At 41.9% G+C, this 18516-nt stretch overlaps 3 protein-coding genes across 14 annotated transcripts in view; all 3 read right to left on the bottom strand.

Annotated features, from left to right (window-relative positions):
• The window catches only part of ehbp1l1b (EH domain binding protein 1-like 1b), a 29436-nt gene extending 24763 nt beyond the window's left edge, over positions 1-4673 (bottom strand). For 9 of the 12 annotated variants that reach the window (XM_014196047.2, XM_014196048.2, XM_014196055.2 and 6 more), the window contains exon 1: positions 4041-4673. In XM_014196047.2, coding sequence (XP_014051522.2) covers positions 4041-4144 — 104 coding nt within the window. In that variant the 5' untranslated portion in view covers positions 4145-4673. The remainder of the gene's footprint in view (positions 1-4040) is intronic. The other 3 variants (XM_014196058.2, XM_014196057.2, XM_014196059.2) reach the window with 2 other exon arrangements.
• A 2600-nt stretch (positions 4674-7273) lies between these two features.
• fam89b (family with sequence similarity 89 member B) lies at positions 7274-12780 on the bottom strand. Its single transcript, XM_014196046.2, has 2 exons — positions 11952-12780; positions 7274-8173 (listed from the first exon to the last, which is right to left on the bottom strand). The coding sequence occupies exons 1-2, from the start codon at positions 12201-12203 to the stop codon at positions 7889-7891; spliced, it is 537 nt and encodes a 178-aa protein (XP_014051521.1). The 5' UTR covers positions 12204-12780; the 3' UTR covers positions 7274-7888.
• A 518-nt stretch (positions 12781-13298) lies between these two features.
• znrd2 (zinc ribbon domain containing 2) lies at positions 13299-16114 on the bottom strand. The gene is made up of 4 exons (XM_014196045.2): positions 16005-16114; positions 14900-15051; positions 14600-14684; positions 13299-14161 (listed from the first exon to the last, which is right to left on the bottom strand). Exons 1-4 carry the CDS (start codon positions 16018-16020, stop codon positions 13716-13718), a joined length of 699 nt encoding a protein of 232 aa, XP_014051520.1. The 5' UTR covers positions 16021-16114; the 3' UTR covers positions 13299-13715.
• Between the last annotated feature and the right edge of the window lie 2402 nt (positions 16115-18516).

Raw genomic sequence — 18516 nt, 5'->3', positions numbered from 1 at the left:
AGAAGTGAGACTTGGCATTCAGGAAAAAGAGTTCAATCTTGGTTTCATCAGACCAGAGAATCTTGTTTCTCATTGTCTGAGAGTCTTTAGGTGCCTTTTGGCAAACTCCAAGCGGGCTGTCATGTGGCCACTCTACCATAAAGGCCTGATTCGTGAAGTACTGCAGAGATGGTTGTCCTTCTGGAAGGTTCTCCCATCTCCACAGAGGAACTCTAGAGCTCTGTCAGAGAGACCATTGGGTTCTTCGTCATCTCCCTGACCAAGGCCCTTCTCCCCCGATTGCTCAGTTTGGCCGGGCGGCCAGCTCCAATTAGAGTCTTGGTGGTTCCAAACTTCTTCCATTTAAGAATGATGTAGGCCACTGTGTTCTTGGGGACCTTCAATGCTGCTGACATTTTCGGTACCCTTCCCCAGATCTGTGCCTCGACACAATCCTGTCTCGAAGCTCTATAGACAATTCCTTCGACCTCATGGCTTGGTTTTTGCTCTGACATGCATTGTCAACTGTGGGACCTTTATATAGACAGGTGTGTGCCTTGTGGAATGTGGAAAAAGTCAAGGGGTCTGAATACTTTCCGAAGGCACTGTATAGTCCATGATTTCTTATGGTATAAGTATCCCCTCGGAATACAGTTGAGCAGATTGCTCACTTATATTGCTTGTAAATGGTAATACAAGCAAACAGCAGGCCGTGTTTAATATATTTAACGTATATTCGAAACATATTGAAGTTCCTCTGTAAGAGACTCCTTCCTAACACTCGAGAGTCATTAGGCTAACGGAGCCTGTTGAGGAGAACATAGAAAAGCAGGGCCAAATTCAGTTCTGTCTCGGGTTGCAGGCTAGTTATAGCAACATAGCGAATGGGAGCCAAAGGGCATGTTTGGGTGGGGAGGGGGCTGGTTTGAAAGCATAGTGGCATCACAAGGCACAGAAATAGACTGGCAGACTGGGACAGGCAAACCCATTAGGACAGGAGGAGGCATGTCCATAGTCCTGAATAACCAGAGACCAATATGACTCACATCAAAAAGCAGCCCGCTGTGTCATACTCCAGCTGTCATAAACCCGACCAGAGGCAAGACTGATCCTTGGTTTAGTCTGAAGACTTTGACCCACCTGCTAACTAAAAGCTACAATCAATAAGTAAGGCTGTCTCTCAAAAAACCTCCGCACTCGTTGGTTCTCGTGTTAGAACAGCTTCTGACAAAAAAACGAGATGGACAGTTCGATCACTCTTCCTGTTTGTGTTATTATGAGGGATATCCAGTTCAACTATTGGGTGCAAGGCACCAAGGATTATGTATGGATATTGTATCAGATTCAAACAGTCTTTGTTTAAGTCTACATCTTATCAACTAAGAAATAATGATCTAATCACACTAATGCAGAAGACACATTTCAGTTGAATACATTCAGTTGGACAACTGACTAGGTATCCCCCTTTGCCTTTTCATTTTTTGATTCTGTACAGTACACAATAGCATATACTATTGCTCTGTTGCAACACGAAAAGATAAGCAAGAACGTGGCATGATTGGCCGGCCTGATTGCAAACTACACCGTCGTTGTGTAGCCTACTATGGTGCAACTCAGACACACATTGAAAGATCCCGCGTTATCACGGCTAATAGAAAATAAAAGTGCCAACTAACTTCAGTATTCCGCTAAGAGTGAAGACACTATTGTTTTCATTTGATCAATTAGTAGGCTATCGACGGAGGCTCTCCTCTTTACTTAACATCCAAAGTAGGCAAAAGGTAATCGATGACATGTCAACACCGATGACATCAACACAGGTGTCCTTTATTAACAACACAAATGAATAAATACCAACAAATCCAATCATAGTGTAAAAAGGAAAGCTAAACGTTATATCACTCTGGAAAATGATTGCCCTGCTACCCAGTCTCTGGTTATGTCTGGGCATCATCGTCGTAATGATCCAGATCCTCCTGCCAGTTGAGTGGACTGAAGTAATGGCTATCATTAATCGGTCTGACAGTGATGTGGCAGGCTAGGGGTATTGATGCCTATTGGGTGCATAAAAGCCACAGTAGGCCTGTGCCCATTGCCTACTGTAGGTTCACTAAAGTAAACGTGGAAATGTAACGGCTCGATGAGCTTTTGTTATTCATATTACTGTATCGGAGGAAACCAACCTGGGCTGTAATTCGGGACACTTCAATTCGTATGATATGCTATGTATTAATCTGTGGATGTCCATCTTCCATCTTGTCTCATATGTGACGAATTGCAATTCGTACAATATGCTACGAATTTGCAAAACGTATGATATGATACGAATTCCAATTTGTTGTGGCTAACACTAACGTTACCTAGGTGGCTAACGTTAGCTAGGGTTAGGGAAAGGGGGATACCTAGTCAGTTGTACAACTGAATGCATTCAACTGAAATGTGTCTTCTGCATTTAACCCAACCCAGAGAGGTGCGGGTGGCTGCCATAATTGGCATCCACGTCTTCGGCGCCCGGGGAACAGTGGGTTAACTGCCTTCCTCAAGAGCAGAACGACAGATTTTTACCTTGTCAGCTCGGGGATTCGATCCAGCAAGGCTAGGGGTAGGGTTAAGGTTAGGAGATAGGTAAAAGGGTTAAGGTTAGGGGTAGGGTTAGCTAACATGCAGTTGCAAAGTAGCTAAAAAGTAGTAAGTAGTTGCAAAGTAGCTCAAAAGTAGTAGGTATACTGAAAAATATATATAAATGCAACATGCATCAATTTCAACGATTTTTACTGAGTTACAGTTCATATAAGGAAATCAGTCAATTGAAATGAATTCATTAGCCCCTATAATCTATGGATTTCATATGCCCTCCCAGGCCCCCAATGGTGGCACACCCACTGGGGAGTCAGGCCCTGCCAATCTGAATCAGTTTTTCCCCACAAAAGGGCTTTATTACAGACAGAAATACTCCTCAATTTCATCAGCTCTCTGGGTGGCTGGTCTCAGACAATCCCGCAGGTGAAGAAGCCAGATGTGGAGGTCCTGGGATGGCGTAGTTACACGTGGTCTGTGAGGCTGGTTGGACATATTGCCAAATTCTCTAAAATGACATTGGAGACGGCTTATGGTAGAGAAATGAACATTAAATTATCTGGCAACAGCTATTCCTGCAGTCAGCATGCCAATTGCACGCTCCCTCAAAACTTGCGACATCTGTGGAATTGTATTGTGTGACAAAACTGCACATTTTAGGATGTCTTTTTATTGTCCCCAGCACAAAGTGCACCTGTGTAATGATCATGCTGTTTAATCAGCTTCTTGATATGCCACACCTGTCAGGTGGATGAATTATCAGGCAAAGTAGAAATGTTCACTGAAATATAAACAAATTTGTGCCCAAAATTTGAGAGAAATAAGATTTTTGTCTGTATGGAAAAATTCTGGGATCTTTTATTTCAGCTCATGAAACATGGGACCAACACTTTAAATGTTGCTTTTATATGTTTGTTCAGTATAGTTGCAAAGTTGCTAATTAGCAAAAATTGTCAGTGATGAGATAAAAACACGCAATCTTTGGGTTGCTGGACGTCCACGTTACACACACACACACACACACACACACACACACACACACACATCCACCCCTGCTTTCCCTTAAGTAACCTTCTGTTTTAAGTAACCATACCAAACGTAATTAGGTGTCCCGGTACTAATTTAGGTGTCCCGGTTTTACGTTTATTATGTTAAGTCTAGTATATGAGACCAGCAAGGTTGCAACCAGGCTGAGGAAACAACTAACTAACCACATCTCCTTCCTGAAAGTGTAACTCTTGTCACTTGTAATGAGGGGCTACGGCCCGTTATGGGTTTGATCCGATGGTTTTGATCAAATAATGGAATAAGTTATTTGACATGAAGCATAAACAGTGGCCATGTTGTTAGGCTGCGGAAACCTACTTTTAAAATAGAAACATTACAAGAAGAAACGCCCGTAATGGGAGCAGTTCAGACGACGTGCATCAATCGGATGTTGTGAAAAGTAGCCGAGTAACTTTTAAAGCAATAACATAACCTACCATTTCTTAGTGCATTCCAACACAAGTTCTTGATAGGACGCCACAAACTGGAATTTTGAAGCTTTCTTGCCAACGCGTTGTAATCTTTTCCAAACCGAAGTCATAATTTAGTTCAGGTAATAAAAAAAAGTTTCAAAAAAAGTAAGTTCCTCTTTCTTCTCCCTCCTTTCAAAGTAGGCTATCCAAAGGATGGCTGCGCAATGACAGTTCGTGGTGCGTGACACACCGATGTCTTCAGGCTGCCGTGTTCAACAGGGACACGCCGCCGATGAAGTTTCATTGACTTGAGTCAACTGTCGCCATATCAACTAAACGCCTTGAAGAAAAAACATTTAGCACGAAACTACCGTAGCCTAATTATTTAACTATTTATAAGCGGAACCAAATCCACTTTCGTCCTCATCGCAACACTTCCACATGATCAGAATATGAAAAGCAAAAGAAATGCAACAGGTAGTCAGTCCTATTCCCAAGGAAGTCCGTGTCGACAGTTCATTTAGGTATAAAACTATCCGATAAAGCCACCATAACACATTTTACATGATAGATTATAGTAAATTGAATACGCTCCCCAAGTGGTAGCCTATCATTTGTTGCGTCTGTGTGGTGCAGATAGAGAAGGGGAGCGGTATGCAAAGCATTGATGATGCGGCAGTATGCAAAGTTCCCTGTCTCTATCTTCTGCCTATTGGTACAGCAATGGTAACAACTAACTCCTCAGACTTTGGATTGGTCCATTGTACACTGCCACTGCCAGTACGATGGCCAGTGAAGAGCATAGACATGAAGGGTGAATCAAACTAATCCAACTAATCCAATTTTGCTGAACTTTATTCCGAATGAATACTATATGCTGAATTGTTCACTGAAGTATTTTAGAAATTCTGCAAGATACATTGAAGTCACGTGTAAAGTGCTCTTGCCTGTTTGACACTTTTATCCGTATTCGCTTATTTACATGTTAGGAATAGCGTTTCATTTCCTTACTTCTCTAAAAGATTTGTGATTCAGTTTGGGTCAAGACACATTGTACAATAAGATAATTCATGAGTTTCCATGAGGAAATATGTCCTGGCCCACTGTGCGTATTAGGAGTAGCCTTGCATAGGGATTTTCCCTTGCTGTGTGGAGTATATTTTTAGGAAGGAGAGGAGGGATGGATGGATGGACAGAGGCAGCTGGGGATAGAGGAGTGTGATTCATCAGTGACCTAGAATCATCATTGGACTAGAATCCCTATACCAGCAGCAGCTTATGTGTAGGTCCTACCTCTCCTTTCCACTTGGCAATACAGTCTAATAACAACACGGACAGAGACAGGAGGCACGATCACAGGCTCTTAAAGATCAAGGCATTCTGTTGATGTTAGGAGTTTTATTGTGCCCGAGTATGTTCAAAACTCTTCATTATTTAACAAAGGGAATTTAAAAAAAAATTGTTTCCAGTATTCAGGGCTGAGGTCAGTGAATTAGAGAGCTGGCTAGAGCTGAGATTTTCCCTAACTCAACCCACCTTGTTCTCGGATGTGCAAGTCATGACTTAACATGTCATTTACTGTGACTCAGGTAGTAAACACTTCACTATTAATCAGTGTCTGAGAGACATAAGGCCACTAACATTTGCACACTTTAAGAGCAAATCACAAGAAGAAATTGAGATCTGAAGTTATTTGCATGCAGATTTCCCAGACAAAACCATTAGAAGTAGGTTATTAAAACTGGGTGATACTGGTAATTTATGTCCATGGCCAACCAGACTAAAAAGGGTCCTCAGACAGGCCCCTTGTTGTCTAACAATATCCATAGCATCTGCGGCCTATTTATAGAAATACATGGGAATTTCTAAAAGGAATGTATAAGCTCTCACCCCTGTTTTAATGTTCTGTTGCTATATGAGTAGTAAAATAAAATGGGAACTGACCACGAATGGCAATAAGATATCAGAGACTGTTATTACAAAAATGCAAACAAAGGGTGGAATATTGTGGCCTTGCACTGTGGCTATGAGGAAAATAACGATGGATGTCTGAGGGATGTAGGGGGCTTCCTGTTTTCAGTTAGTCATTTCCTGGTGGTTAGTGGATCTGTAAAGTACCTTGCTTAAAGGTATAGTTTTAATCTATTCCTGTAATTACCCTGTCACAAGTTACTATGAGCAGTTGAGCAGTACTTGCCTCTGACCTTTTGTATGTTTTCTTTGAAGACAGAATCCAAATGAATAGTAGCAAGTACTATCTGACTGCATGTGTACTAATATACTTATTACACTGTGGTTACAGATATTATTCCATTACGCTGGTATAATGTCTGTGTAATGTATATGGACGTGTGGTAAAAAATGGAAGGAACTATGTGGAGAGAACAAAAGGCCTGACCTACTGGTAGGCCAATGCTATATTGCTTGATGTTGACTTGATAAAAATTAGAGATGCGTTGCAATACAACTTTGAAAGTCACTGCGGCAATGTTTATGTTCTACACTAAATATGATGGCAAGATAAGTTACCTGGGATGCCTTGATTGTATCCCTTTAATTCACCTTAATTTACCCCACGTGTAAAGGGTGTTTTAAGTTTAAACATTACTTTAAAATGTTTTATTCAAATTATCTTTCAACCACTCAAGAAGTAGAAATATTAGATGTTCAGGGTTAATTCTGTAGTAATGAATGCATGATGATGGTATTTGTAAATCTATCTGAATGTTTTTCAGCGCCTGTGTTCTGGGCTCCTCCTCCTTCTCCCCCCCAGGAAGAGAACAAGGATCATTACCTAATAAGACTGTGTGTGGCTGGAATGGTTTGTTTATACTGGCCAGACAGTGGGAGAGTAGTGATCTACTGAACCAAAACATGCAACAGCACAGCCACTGAACTTAAGTTAACCAACCTTATCCACTTATAGTACTAGGAAACGTTTTTGACTTCGGTGAGACGTAGTAGTTTGGCATAGTTAGAAACAAGTTGCATACTTTGCCATGAGCCAGAAAAACATGAACTATAACACAGTTTCTGAAGCTGAAGGTCTTTCTGGATTAATTTTGGGAAGCACAATATTTCAGATTTGCAATAGCAGAATGGACCAAAAGCTGACATCTCTCAGGCACAACAAATGTTGCCATCTAGTGGTTAGAGTAAGTCCAACAACCCTTTCCAAACCAATACATTACAGCTGAGCTTGACCCATTAGCCCGGCCAATGAAGTAAAGTTATGAGACATAGTAATGAGACATATGTTACCATTGCATTTTTATTTTGGGGGCGAATATTAAAAAAAAAAAAAGTTCAATATATAAACTGCACATACACAACAAACAAAAACAAGTAATACAGGCTTGTGTGTGGCTACGTGTCTAAAACTACATTCAATCTTAAAATTGTAGGTGCAAATTACAAGGCATTTACAATCCTAAGCCTTTGACATCAGACACTGCCACTGATACAGTCTTCAAATGTATCAATAAGTGTGATTGGATACCAATAACATGTGTTCAATTAATTGTAGGCATTGTGTACTTACATCCAATCGTAGGTAACAAATGACACCAAATTCAAATGCCTCCAATTCATCAGGTATCTGAAATACTGTATGGCTTTTCTTTTCAAGATGGGCACCATCAGTCCAAATATATTAGCAAGGTCTTTTGAATATAAATTGTATAATTACAAGGTTGTTGTAGAAAATGTCAGCTCCTTGTGTGATGAAGACAGTTCAGATCAGAATGGTGCCAGTTTGAATATGTCCTGCTGCCAATAACCTAGGTGGGTACCAGTATAATAAATCATATAAAGGCTATACAGAACAAGGAACAGCTAATATTATGTAAATATTGAGAAAAAGATTTGTAAGTTTATAAGGGAATGTGGAAAGACTCTTTGATCCATTGGTCACGAGAGTTTTGAGTTGGCTGGAGAGTCAGTGAAGTGCTAGGTGGATCCCTAGGTACATTGTCAACATCGTTGTCCTCCTCTTCGTCATCCTCCTCTTCCTCAGAGTAACCATTTTCTGTAGTGAAGGTGCTCTCTGAAAGCAGAGAGGACGAGATGTCCCGGAAGGCTCCTTTGTACTCCTGGATAGACTCATAGAGAGACCACAGCTGACAGAGCAGAGACATGTCCAACTGCCTCAGGCCCACCTAGGACAGACAACAGGAACAGATACTTGTGTCAATCATCTCATACATGAACTATAGCAATTTTGTCAATTGTGTAGAAGAAGCTATGATTCCATTTGGAAATGGAATATTGCATAATACTTCTAGTAGTTTTCTAGAATAATTGTGTTTGAAATGCAATGTATTTGCTTACAATATCCAAAGAAAAAGCAGCAGTGACAAATGGAACAGTCACTATATATGACAAACAGGGCTGTAGCCAGGGTCTGAGTTTTAGTGAGGTCCGAAAGTGGGGGTATGACATTTTAAGAAAGTTAAATTGCATTAATTTAATTTCTATAAAATGTTAACTCAAATGCTATTTGGACAACAGCAAAAACAAGCAAAAAATACCCCAGCCATTATCACATTGGTAGCTGTAGCTTCATTAAAGGGATACTTCAGGATTTTGGCCATGAAGCCCTTTGTCTACTTCCTCAGAGTCAGATGAACTCTGGGATACTACACTGCTCAAAAAAATAAAGGGAACACTTAAACCACACAATGTAACTCCAAGTCAATCACACTTCTGTGAAATCAAACTGTCCACTTAGGAAGCAACACTGATTGACAATAAATTTCACATGCTGTTGTGCAAATGGAATAGACAACAGGTGGAAATTATAGGCAATTAGCAAGACACCCCCAATAAAGGAGTGGTTCTGCAGGTGGGGACCACAGACCACTTCTCAGTTCCTATGCTTCCTGGCTGATGTTTTGGTCACTTTTGAATGCTGGCGGTGCTTTCACTCTAGTGGTAGCATGAGACGGAGTCTACAACCCACACAAGTGGCTCAGGTAGTGAAGCTCATCCAGGATGGCACATGCGAGCTGTGGCAAGAAGGTTTGCTGTGTCTGTCAGCGTAGTGTCCAGAGCATGGAGGCGCTACCAGGAGACAGGCCAGTACATCAGGAGACGTGGAGGAGGCCGTAGGAGGGCAACAACCCAGCAGCAGGACCGCTACCTCCGCCTTTGTGCAAGGAGGAGCAGGAGAAGCACTGCCAGAGCCCTGCAAAATGACCTCCAGCAGGCCACAAATGTGCATGTGTCTGCTCAAACGGTCAGAAACAGACTCCATGAGGGTGGTATGAGGGCCCGACGTCCACAGGTGGGGGTTGTGCTTACAGCCCAACACCGTGCAGGACGTTTGGCATTTGCCGGAGAACACCAAGATTGGCAAATTCGCTACTGGCGCCCTGTGCTCTTCACAGATGAAAGCAGGTTCACACTGAGCACGTGACAGAGTCTGGAGACGCCGTGGAGAACGTTCTGCTGCCTGCAACATCCTCCAGCATGACCGGTTTGGCGGTGGGTCAGTCATGGTGTGGGGTGGCATTTCTTTGGGGAGCCGCACAGCCCTCCATGTGCTCGCCAGAGGTAGCCTGACTGCCATTAGGTACCGAGATGAGATCCTCAGACCCCTTGTGAGACCAAATGCTGGTGCGGTTGGGTCTGGGTTCCTCCTAATGCAAGACAATGCTAGACCTCATGTGGCTGGAGTGTGTCAGCAGTTCCTGCAAGAGGAAGGCATTGATGCTATGGACTGGCCCGCCCGTTCCCCAGACCTGAATCCAATTGAGCACATCTGGGACATCATGTCTCGCTCCATCCACCAATGCCACGTTGCACCACAGACTGTCCAGGAGTTGGCGGATGCTTTACTCCAGCTCTGGGAGGAGATCCCTCAGGAGACCATTCGCCACCTCATCAGGAGCATGCCCAGGCATTGTAGGGAGGTCATACAGGCACGTGGAGGCCACACACACTACTGAGCCTCATTTTGACTTGTTTTAATGACATTACATCAAAGTTGGATCAGCCTGTAGTGTGGTTTTCCACTTTAATTTTGAGTGTGACTCCAAATCCAGACCTCCATGGGTTGATAAATTGGATTTCCATTGATTATTTTTGTGTGATTTTGTTGTCAGCACATTCAACTATGTAAAGAAAAAAGTATTTAATAAGATTATTTCTTTCATTCAGATCTAGGATGTGTTGTTTAATTGTTCCCTTTATTTTTTTGAGCAGTATATTTTAGGTCTCTGCGTGAAGGAAGTTGCTAACTAGCCTTAGCGCAATTACTGGAAGTCTATGGTATCTTCCTTCTCACAGAGACATAAAATAGTATCCAAGAGTTCATCTGATTGAGGAAGTAGATAAAGGGCTTCATGGCCTTTAACCTCAGTCGATCTACAAACACATAGCCTATTAGCTATACAGTTAACCACTACACATTAACTCACATTTACTCAGCACTAGTTTTTAATCCTATCATTTATTACGTCAGTATTTTATTAACAAAAGCTAAACAAATATGTTTGCTTTACATTACTTTTTTGTGTGTGCAGTTTTACAGATAATTTAGTACAATTGTACACATTTTGCCATGGGGTGATGACACATTTTTGCAGTTTTAAAAGCTAAATTCCTGCATTTCTACACATTTTGCCATGTTAATATGATCTCTGAGTCAGTGACTAACAAATTCAATGGGTGCCCCCTGGAGGTCATGGCCAGGTTGCATAAAACATCTATAGGGTTTCCCTTAAGGAATAACTTTACCTTACCTCAGGGAATTGTTTAAGGGCGTTGCATAGAGCCCCTAAACTATTACCTTAGGTCAAATCAAATCAAATTGTATTGGTCACATACACATATTTAGCAGATGTTATTCCGGGTGTAGTGAAATGCTTGTGTTCCTAGCGCCAACAATGCAGTAGTATCTAAAAAAAAATTGCAACAATACACACATCTAAAAGTAAAAGAATGGAATTAAGAAATATATAAATATTAGATTGTCATTGCCACTCCGATATTGCTCAAACACAGTACAATAGAATACAGTATATACATACGAGATGAGTAAAGCCGTATGTAAACATTATTAAAGTGACCAGTGATTCCAAGTCTATGTATATAGGACAGCAGCCTCTAAGGTGCTGGGTTGTGTAACCGGGTGGAAGCCGGCTGGTGATGGCATACTTAAGGGCTTTTACAGTAGTTTGAAGGCATGTATGGCAGAAAGAGTATCTGGTTACCATGGAGACAGCCTGGTTCACTGATTAAATGCCTCCTCAAAGAGATGGCTTTTATTTTGTGAGATGGCAAAATATAACTTTCTACAGTCAAGGCAGGATAATAAACCACATTTCTTGTAGTTACTTTTTTTTATATTACTTTTCTATTTCAAGCTAGTTTGCAGACTAGCTAGAATGCACCTTCCATTGTTAAGCTAGCTAAGTAATGTAGCTAGCTGGTTGATGTTTTCCTTTTGTAACCAGAACAGATGAAAGACACATTCACCTCCACAAATGGTGTTTACATTGACATTCATATTGAATGAAGCAGTTAAGGGGCCTCATGGCCACCCTTAAGCTTTTCACTTAATTTAAGGGGGAAATTCACATAAAATGTTTTGTGCAACTGACTTAAAGTTAAGGAAACTTTAAATCAGTTGCACTGGTGGGCAATTCGGCCATGATTACTAACGTTACAACTTTACACTAACTAGACCAATTTACAAATCACTGACATGGGCTAATTGAGTGACTGTCAGTGAGTGACATATAACAAGAGGAAAATTGCTGATACAAAACCAAGTTTCACAATTGCATCTTGTGTATTCTACTATGCTACAGTAAGTTGACACCCCGACTGAGGTCCGGTTCGAAAAAATAACGGTGTCCTTTATATATATATATATATATATACAGCTAAGACCCTGAAGACAAATAATATCAGAAATAGCTTTCCTCATACCATTTCTTTGCGCAGCACAGCGAGCGCCGCATCCAGACTTGCAGGCTTGCTGAGGCCAAGAGAGTTGCTCACTCTAGACTTGCTGATGTCGGCCTGAATGCGTGTCCGTTTACTGTATACTTTTTCGATGTCTCTCCATGAGCCACCACTGGAGTTCAGGATGCCGCTGAGGCCTTTTGGCAAAGGGGGTAGTCCTTCGATTGAAGAGACGCTCCCTGGACATTCAGGAGGACTGGACTGGAACCCATTCATCTTTTTTCCTCTACCTCTATCAATGTATTTTTGAAAAAGAAAAAAACCTTGCCGCGGGTTTAATTATATAGCCCGAAATAACTGCCAGAAATATTAAATCATAAAGAAAATTCTGAATTCAAATCACGGAAGAACACTATCACGTATGTGATTTCAAAATAGTAGTCTTCGTTGATTGCCTCAGATCAGCGTTTTACTTCTACCGATAATGAGCGTTAAATTACAACAGAATATGTTGCATATGTAAAGAGGGAATAGGTCTACCGCAACATTGTTTCAATAAAAAAAAACGTCGGTCCACCTTCAAGCCTATTATTGTAATTCCAACGAGTCCTCAATAGTACAATAGAGGCGCCGTGCACACAGCGTCCATCGTTGTGTGGATGAAAAATTACTTTGACCATGAAAACATTAATATCGTATGTTTTAAAAAAAGCTGTTACCAAGGTTAATTTATTCCTCGTTTCCTTGGGTTTTTTTTTCTCTACAAGGCTTTTCTTTGTCTCAACTGACAACCTCGCCCCTCGATGTATCCCCGCCCCATCCCACTTCATCGCAGCGAGGCGCTTCACCGCTGTCAGAATCACTCACTATATTTGGGGATAGAGGAAACAGTAGTAGGATGTCCTTAGGAACAATAACGCCGAGGAACTAAACTGTCCTACGTTGATGGCAGTGTTCGATTTAATCCTAGCAATATCAAATTCTGCACCTTTACCCATTTCTAAATGCCTTTATACATCAAGACAAAAAACACTTTGAAAACTCCCACAAAATATTGCTATTTGAATATTGTATATAGCTTTACCTCAAATTCTACTCTATTCCATTTTTTCCAATTATACAAATTGAAATTCATCCAGTACCCTACTACATAAGTGACTCTTAAAAGTTATAATTATGACACTAAAAACTACTGTCCTTATCAAAAACATCCCATCTGCTTCAACACCTAACAAGGAAACTCACTACTACCACAATACAGAATATTACGTATTTAATCTAGTATAGTTTGCTACTGTATCTACAACACTACACAATTACATTACATGGAAAATTGTTTAAAAATTAAGTAATAACCACAGAAAGTATGAATAACGTGGATAAATTCTGATTTTATAAACAATTGACATACATTAATACCAACCAGTCAAACACCATTCAACTATATTTAGTTCAAGATATTCGACCACTCAGAGGTGCCCATTGTCATCATGCAAGTTTGTGTCAACTTTACCGTGCATCCACAGAGAAGACTGCAAATAAAAAGTAACAGCAATGTATAAACAAAATATAACTATAGGTCAGGCCCTCAAAATGCAAAGTATGCATATGCAGACAGTTGTCCAAGTTTATTACAATAACCTTTACCGGCAGAGGCGAAGCAGCTTCAACTTGCCACAAAAACCTTTGCAAGGGAAACAAGCTGCTATAACTTCCGGTGTTGCTTATGTGAGTGTGTGTTTATGCCTTGTTTCTGGTTTTTTTTTTAGAATTGCCATCAGTTCAGTCTCATGATTGGTGAAGCTCTTTCAGGCTGCGCAGTGAATCTGCACAGCTGCGGATCAAGCTGCACAGCTGGATACTGGCCTCTACGGAGGCTGAGTGCTGGAGCTCCTGTGTGGCCCACCGCAGCTTGTGCAGCACTACTTCCTCAGCACTGGATAGGGCTGGGTGAGGTGCAGGGGCTACTAGGGGGGCTGGCACCTGGACTGGCTGGATGGAGGGGGTGGACGGAGGGAGGAAGTTGGGGATCACGATGGATGCAGGGGAGGGGTTGGGTGGTGTAGGTAGGGGTCCTCTCAGTCCTGACGCAGCCCCCTCACAGTGCTCTGGTCTGGGCTGCCCAGTGATGGAGAGGGGGGCGTCGCTGGAGGGTGCTTCATTGGCCTGAGGGACAGGCTGAGAGGCCAGCTGTCTCTCTCGGACCTGTGACAGGGCAGCTTGGGCATTCAGAGCTGAGTGTGAGAGGAGAGTAAGACAAGAGGGAAGAGAAGAGAGGAGAAAAAAGTTTAGTTGCAAACCGAGTCATAAGTTATGACTCATAATCAGGGCCCAGAGTCAGGTAAGGAAATTCCTTTCCTAACCTTACTACCCATACACAGCGCTCCGGCCAAACGCCATACCCAATGGTGTTTCTTCTCCACGATGAGTCTGGATTTGCTTTCCCCACGGACATCTTGTAGAATGCTAACACATTGACTGTTCTGATTGGACCCAGAAACCGATGGTTTGGGCCAGAAAAACACCTCTCATTTTGACATCAGCACAAACTATTTCTAGGATGACAATGTATGGAGCGACGAACAGAGCAGTGGAATTCAATTCAGGATGAGTCATCAGGCAACTCTTTCGCCTAGTCATAACAGAAATCCTAACCCTGCACAGACTCTTACCTGGGTTGTCCTTGTCTACGTCAGAGTCCAGCTCCTGACATGCAACACAGTAGTTCTTCTTCTGCTTGTCCTGAAGGAGGATCGTCTGGAGGCACAAAAGACAAATTCTTCAACACAAGACCTAATGTCATACCCCTTATTAGTAAAGCTACTTAGATGCTGACTAAAACCTCCAAAGACAAGATCAATCAATCTCTTTAGCATAACACATATGTTTAGCTATAGATCTCACTATATCTAATGTTGGCTAACATGTGACAAATATATTAACTGGGTTGGTCTGGATTATCCCCCACTCACCCCACATTGCTCACAGCATTCTCCTAACATCTTGTAGCCCTTGAGGAGGTAGGCGCCCATGAGCTTGCTTATTTTGTCCTGTCGTTCCCGCTGAGCATGAATAACCTTCGTCTCAGATTCTGAAGGGGGTGTCCACTCGAAGTCATCATCATCTGACAGGGCAACCATGGTGGATGAGAGGAGTAAACAGACATTAAAGCAACCACAACTCAGTCATATGGACACAGCTGGCTGGCTAGCTGTTTTTAGAAACGTGTGTATTTGCATACACTAGAATTGCTTTTAATTATATTGACACGAGGTCAATTAAAAAAAATGTATTTAACTAGGCAAGTCAGTTAATTAAGAACAAATTTTTATTTACAATGACGGCCTACACCGAATAAACCCGGACGACGCTGGGCCAATTGTGCGCCGCCCTATAGAACTCCCAATCACGGCCAGTTGGGATACAGCCTAGAATCGAACCAGGGTGTCTGTAGTGACGCCTCTAGAGCAGCGGTAAGCAGAGAGGAAGTAGGTCTACAACAGACCCACGTTTGGAACGTCTGTTTAATAATACCACCCTTTTTATAATGTTTCAAATTCCCCCCACCGACACAGTAGCTAAGTTGAAACGGAATTGTATTTAACTTCGGGCTTCATGCGGACTGTTTTTGTAAAATACACCCGCGTTACTAAAAAGCACCTACAGTAGTACTGGTTGGCTTGCTCATCACGCAGCTAGCTAAATTAGTTAGCTTATCAAACTGACAGATAATCGATTTCAGATAACCTAGATAATGTTAGCGGCTGATAATATAACTTTAGATAAGTGAGCTAACTAGATGGTTAGCAAGAAAGTATCACGCGACGTCAGTTTGTGCTAACTGAACTGGAGACACCGGTGGACCAAAACAACTAGCTAGCAAGCTAATTAGCCAACAAGCTAACGTTAGCTGGCTAAGCTAACCATGCTAGCTGTCAAAGTGGGCTTTCAGGCAAAACTTTAATTCCCAAAAACGTCGGAGTCTGGCATTCTGAAAGACAATTAGCAAAATAAACTTGTGAGAACGCCAACCAAAATAAAAGATGAGTATTTAAGAAAATAAGTTGTCTTATTTACCTGCATTCAGTGCCATAATTCCACTGCTATGCCTGGTTGCTGCACGCCGTTTCTTCCCCCAAAAAACGTTGCACACATGCGTGCACTGATTTAACTTAAGGTGTAACAGTTGAGCTCCGCTACCGCCACCTTTCGTACTGGAAGAATACAGCCATCTCAGAAACTGAAGCTACAGAAACTACCGCCATAGTGATAAGAAAAATCAGATAAGTAAAATAGAAAATGCATTTCATTTTCTGCATAGAGAAATACCGATTTTGTTTTATTTGACTGTATCTATAAACACATAATCCACTCTCCACAATGTTGTAACATATGGCCATCTGGCACTTCAGCTCTTAAAGACACAAGACAATGCATTGAATGTTTGTTGTTTATTTCGAGAGACTTTTGACGCCAAGTTTTGCCCTGCACAACCAAAGCATGAAGTTAGGGCAGAAATGCCTGCTAGTTTGTGCTTGGGCTTTGCATTTGCTCCTCCATCATCTCCAACCACGCTGTCCTCTTGTCATCCTCCTTGCTACAAACCCTCTAGCCAGTGGACAACACTGTCATCTCAGTCTCCTGGGAGCAGCAGTAAGAGGTAGCCCATCACGATGATAGCTGCTGCAGCCACTCTGACCTGGCTGAGCTGTGGGGCTGCAGCGACATAGAAATCCAATGCTGCAGAGATACAGTAGGGGTCAGGCATACTGGAATGCTGTTTGAGATGCCAACAATGTGACCTCAGGAAAACATGTATGAAGATCTCTCATGACACCATTGTTTCTCTTGATGTATCATTGGGGTTTTATTTAAACAGATACATATAATTATTCTGTACCTGTATTAGCTGGGATACTTGGTAACATTCCAAGAGAAATAAGGGTGGGGTAGGCAAGCACACTTCCTAGATTCACCAACACATGAAAAGCTGATGATGAGAGGGGAGGGATACGATTGAAAAATTTGCTAATTTAATATCTGGACAGAAATGAGCGGTGGAGTGTTACAGAGGAGCAGGGAGGCCTTCACACACAGTGTGTCCCCGAGGATGTGGGTTAGTGGCCAGTACTCCACATGTGTGAGGTAGAGCAGCACATACACAGCTGCATATCCCCACATAGGACAGCAAAACACTTGCCACACCCGGCTGCATCTCTCCCACTCACTTTCTAAACGACACCTGAAAACAACGAACACATGAATATGTCTGCCCACCACAACAGTTAAGATTTTCCTGTTCTGAACAGGAAGAAGTCTAGTGTCCATGGATGAGTCGGGCAATGACCTTGTAGAGAGAGGGCTGTGGTTGAAGCTGAGCCTACTCCCAGAATCACTCCTGTGATTGGTTAGGAGAACTTACGCAGCCGGTTAGGAGATTTAGCGTAGCAGGTTAGAATAGTAAGGTTAATGTTAGGAAAAGGGTTAGGGTTAGCAAAAAAAATCTATATCACCAAAGCTGTATCCCATCTAGATATGACCACACCACTAAGGAGGTGTTCAGAACATAGAGATAGTTAGAGGACTCAAAGTGGCCAAAAGTGGAGATGGCCTCAATGGCATTGCTGCGCGCTCACAGACGCCATAATGGGACAGATACAGTACAAAGAATAGTCCTCTATCATTCTCTATTGTTTAGAACCCTCAAATATTGGCACTTTCATTTTCAGACCGTTTTAACACACTGCAAAGGGGTTGGCTTGAGGTTACTGTATTTAATTTTGCAGTACACTTACTGTAATCTAAATACAGTATCAAAACAAGTACTGTGTAATGACGCACATTACAATACATTGACCCTGTTGGACTGTAAAAAAAGTAAATGCTACTGTTATCGTAATGAATGAATGGATTAATGAAATGAATTTAAGTTATTGGGGTTTTCACAGTATTTGACTGTAATTACACTGAACAAAAATATAAACGCAACATGCAACAATTTCAAAGATTTTCCTGAGTTACAGTTCATATAAGGAAATCAGTCAATTGAAACAAATGATTTAGGCCCTAATCTATGGATATCACATAACTGTTAATACAGATATGCATCTATTGGTCACAGATACCTTAAAAAAAGGTAGAGTTGTGTATCAGAAAACCAGTCCGTATTTGGTGTGACCACCATTTGCCTCATGCAGGGCGACACATCTCCTTCGCATGGAGTTGATCAGACTGTTGATTGTGGAATGTTGCCCCACTCCTCTTCAATGGCTTTGCGAAGTTTCTGGATATTGTCAGGAACTGGAACACGCTGTCGTACGCGTCAATCCAGAGCATCCCAAACAAGCTCAATGGCCGGGCCACATGTCAGATGAGTATGGAAGAGCTGGGATATTTTCAGCTTCCAGGAATTGTGTACAGATCCTTGCAACATGGGGCTGTGTATTATCATGCTGAAACATGAGGTGATGGCGGGGGATGAATGGCACAGAAATGGGCCTCAGGATCTCGTCACGGTATCTCTGTGTATTCAAATGGCCATCGATAAAATGCAATTGTGTTTGTTGTCCATAGCTTAAGCCTGCCTATA

Source organism: Salmo salar, chromosome ssa04, assembly GCF_905237065.1.
Source record: "Salmo salar chromosome ssa04, Ssal_v3.1, whole genome shotgun sequence".
Classification (NCBI taxonomy): Eukaryota; Metazoa; Chordata; class Actinopteri; order Salmoniformes; family Salmonidae; genus Salmo; species Salmo salar.
The sequence above is the reverse complement of the archived record's forward strand: the minus strand, read 5'-3'. Positions and strand labels throughout refer to the sequence as shown.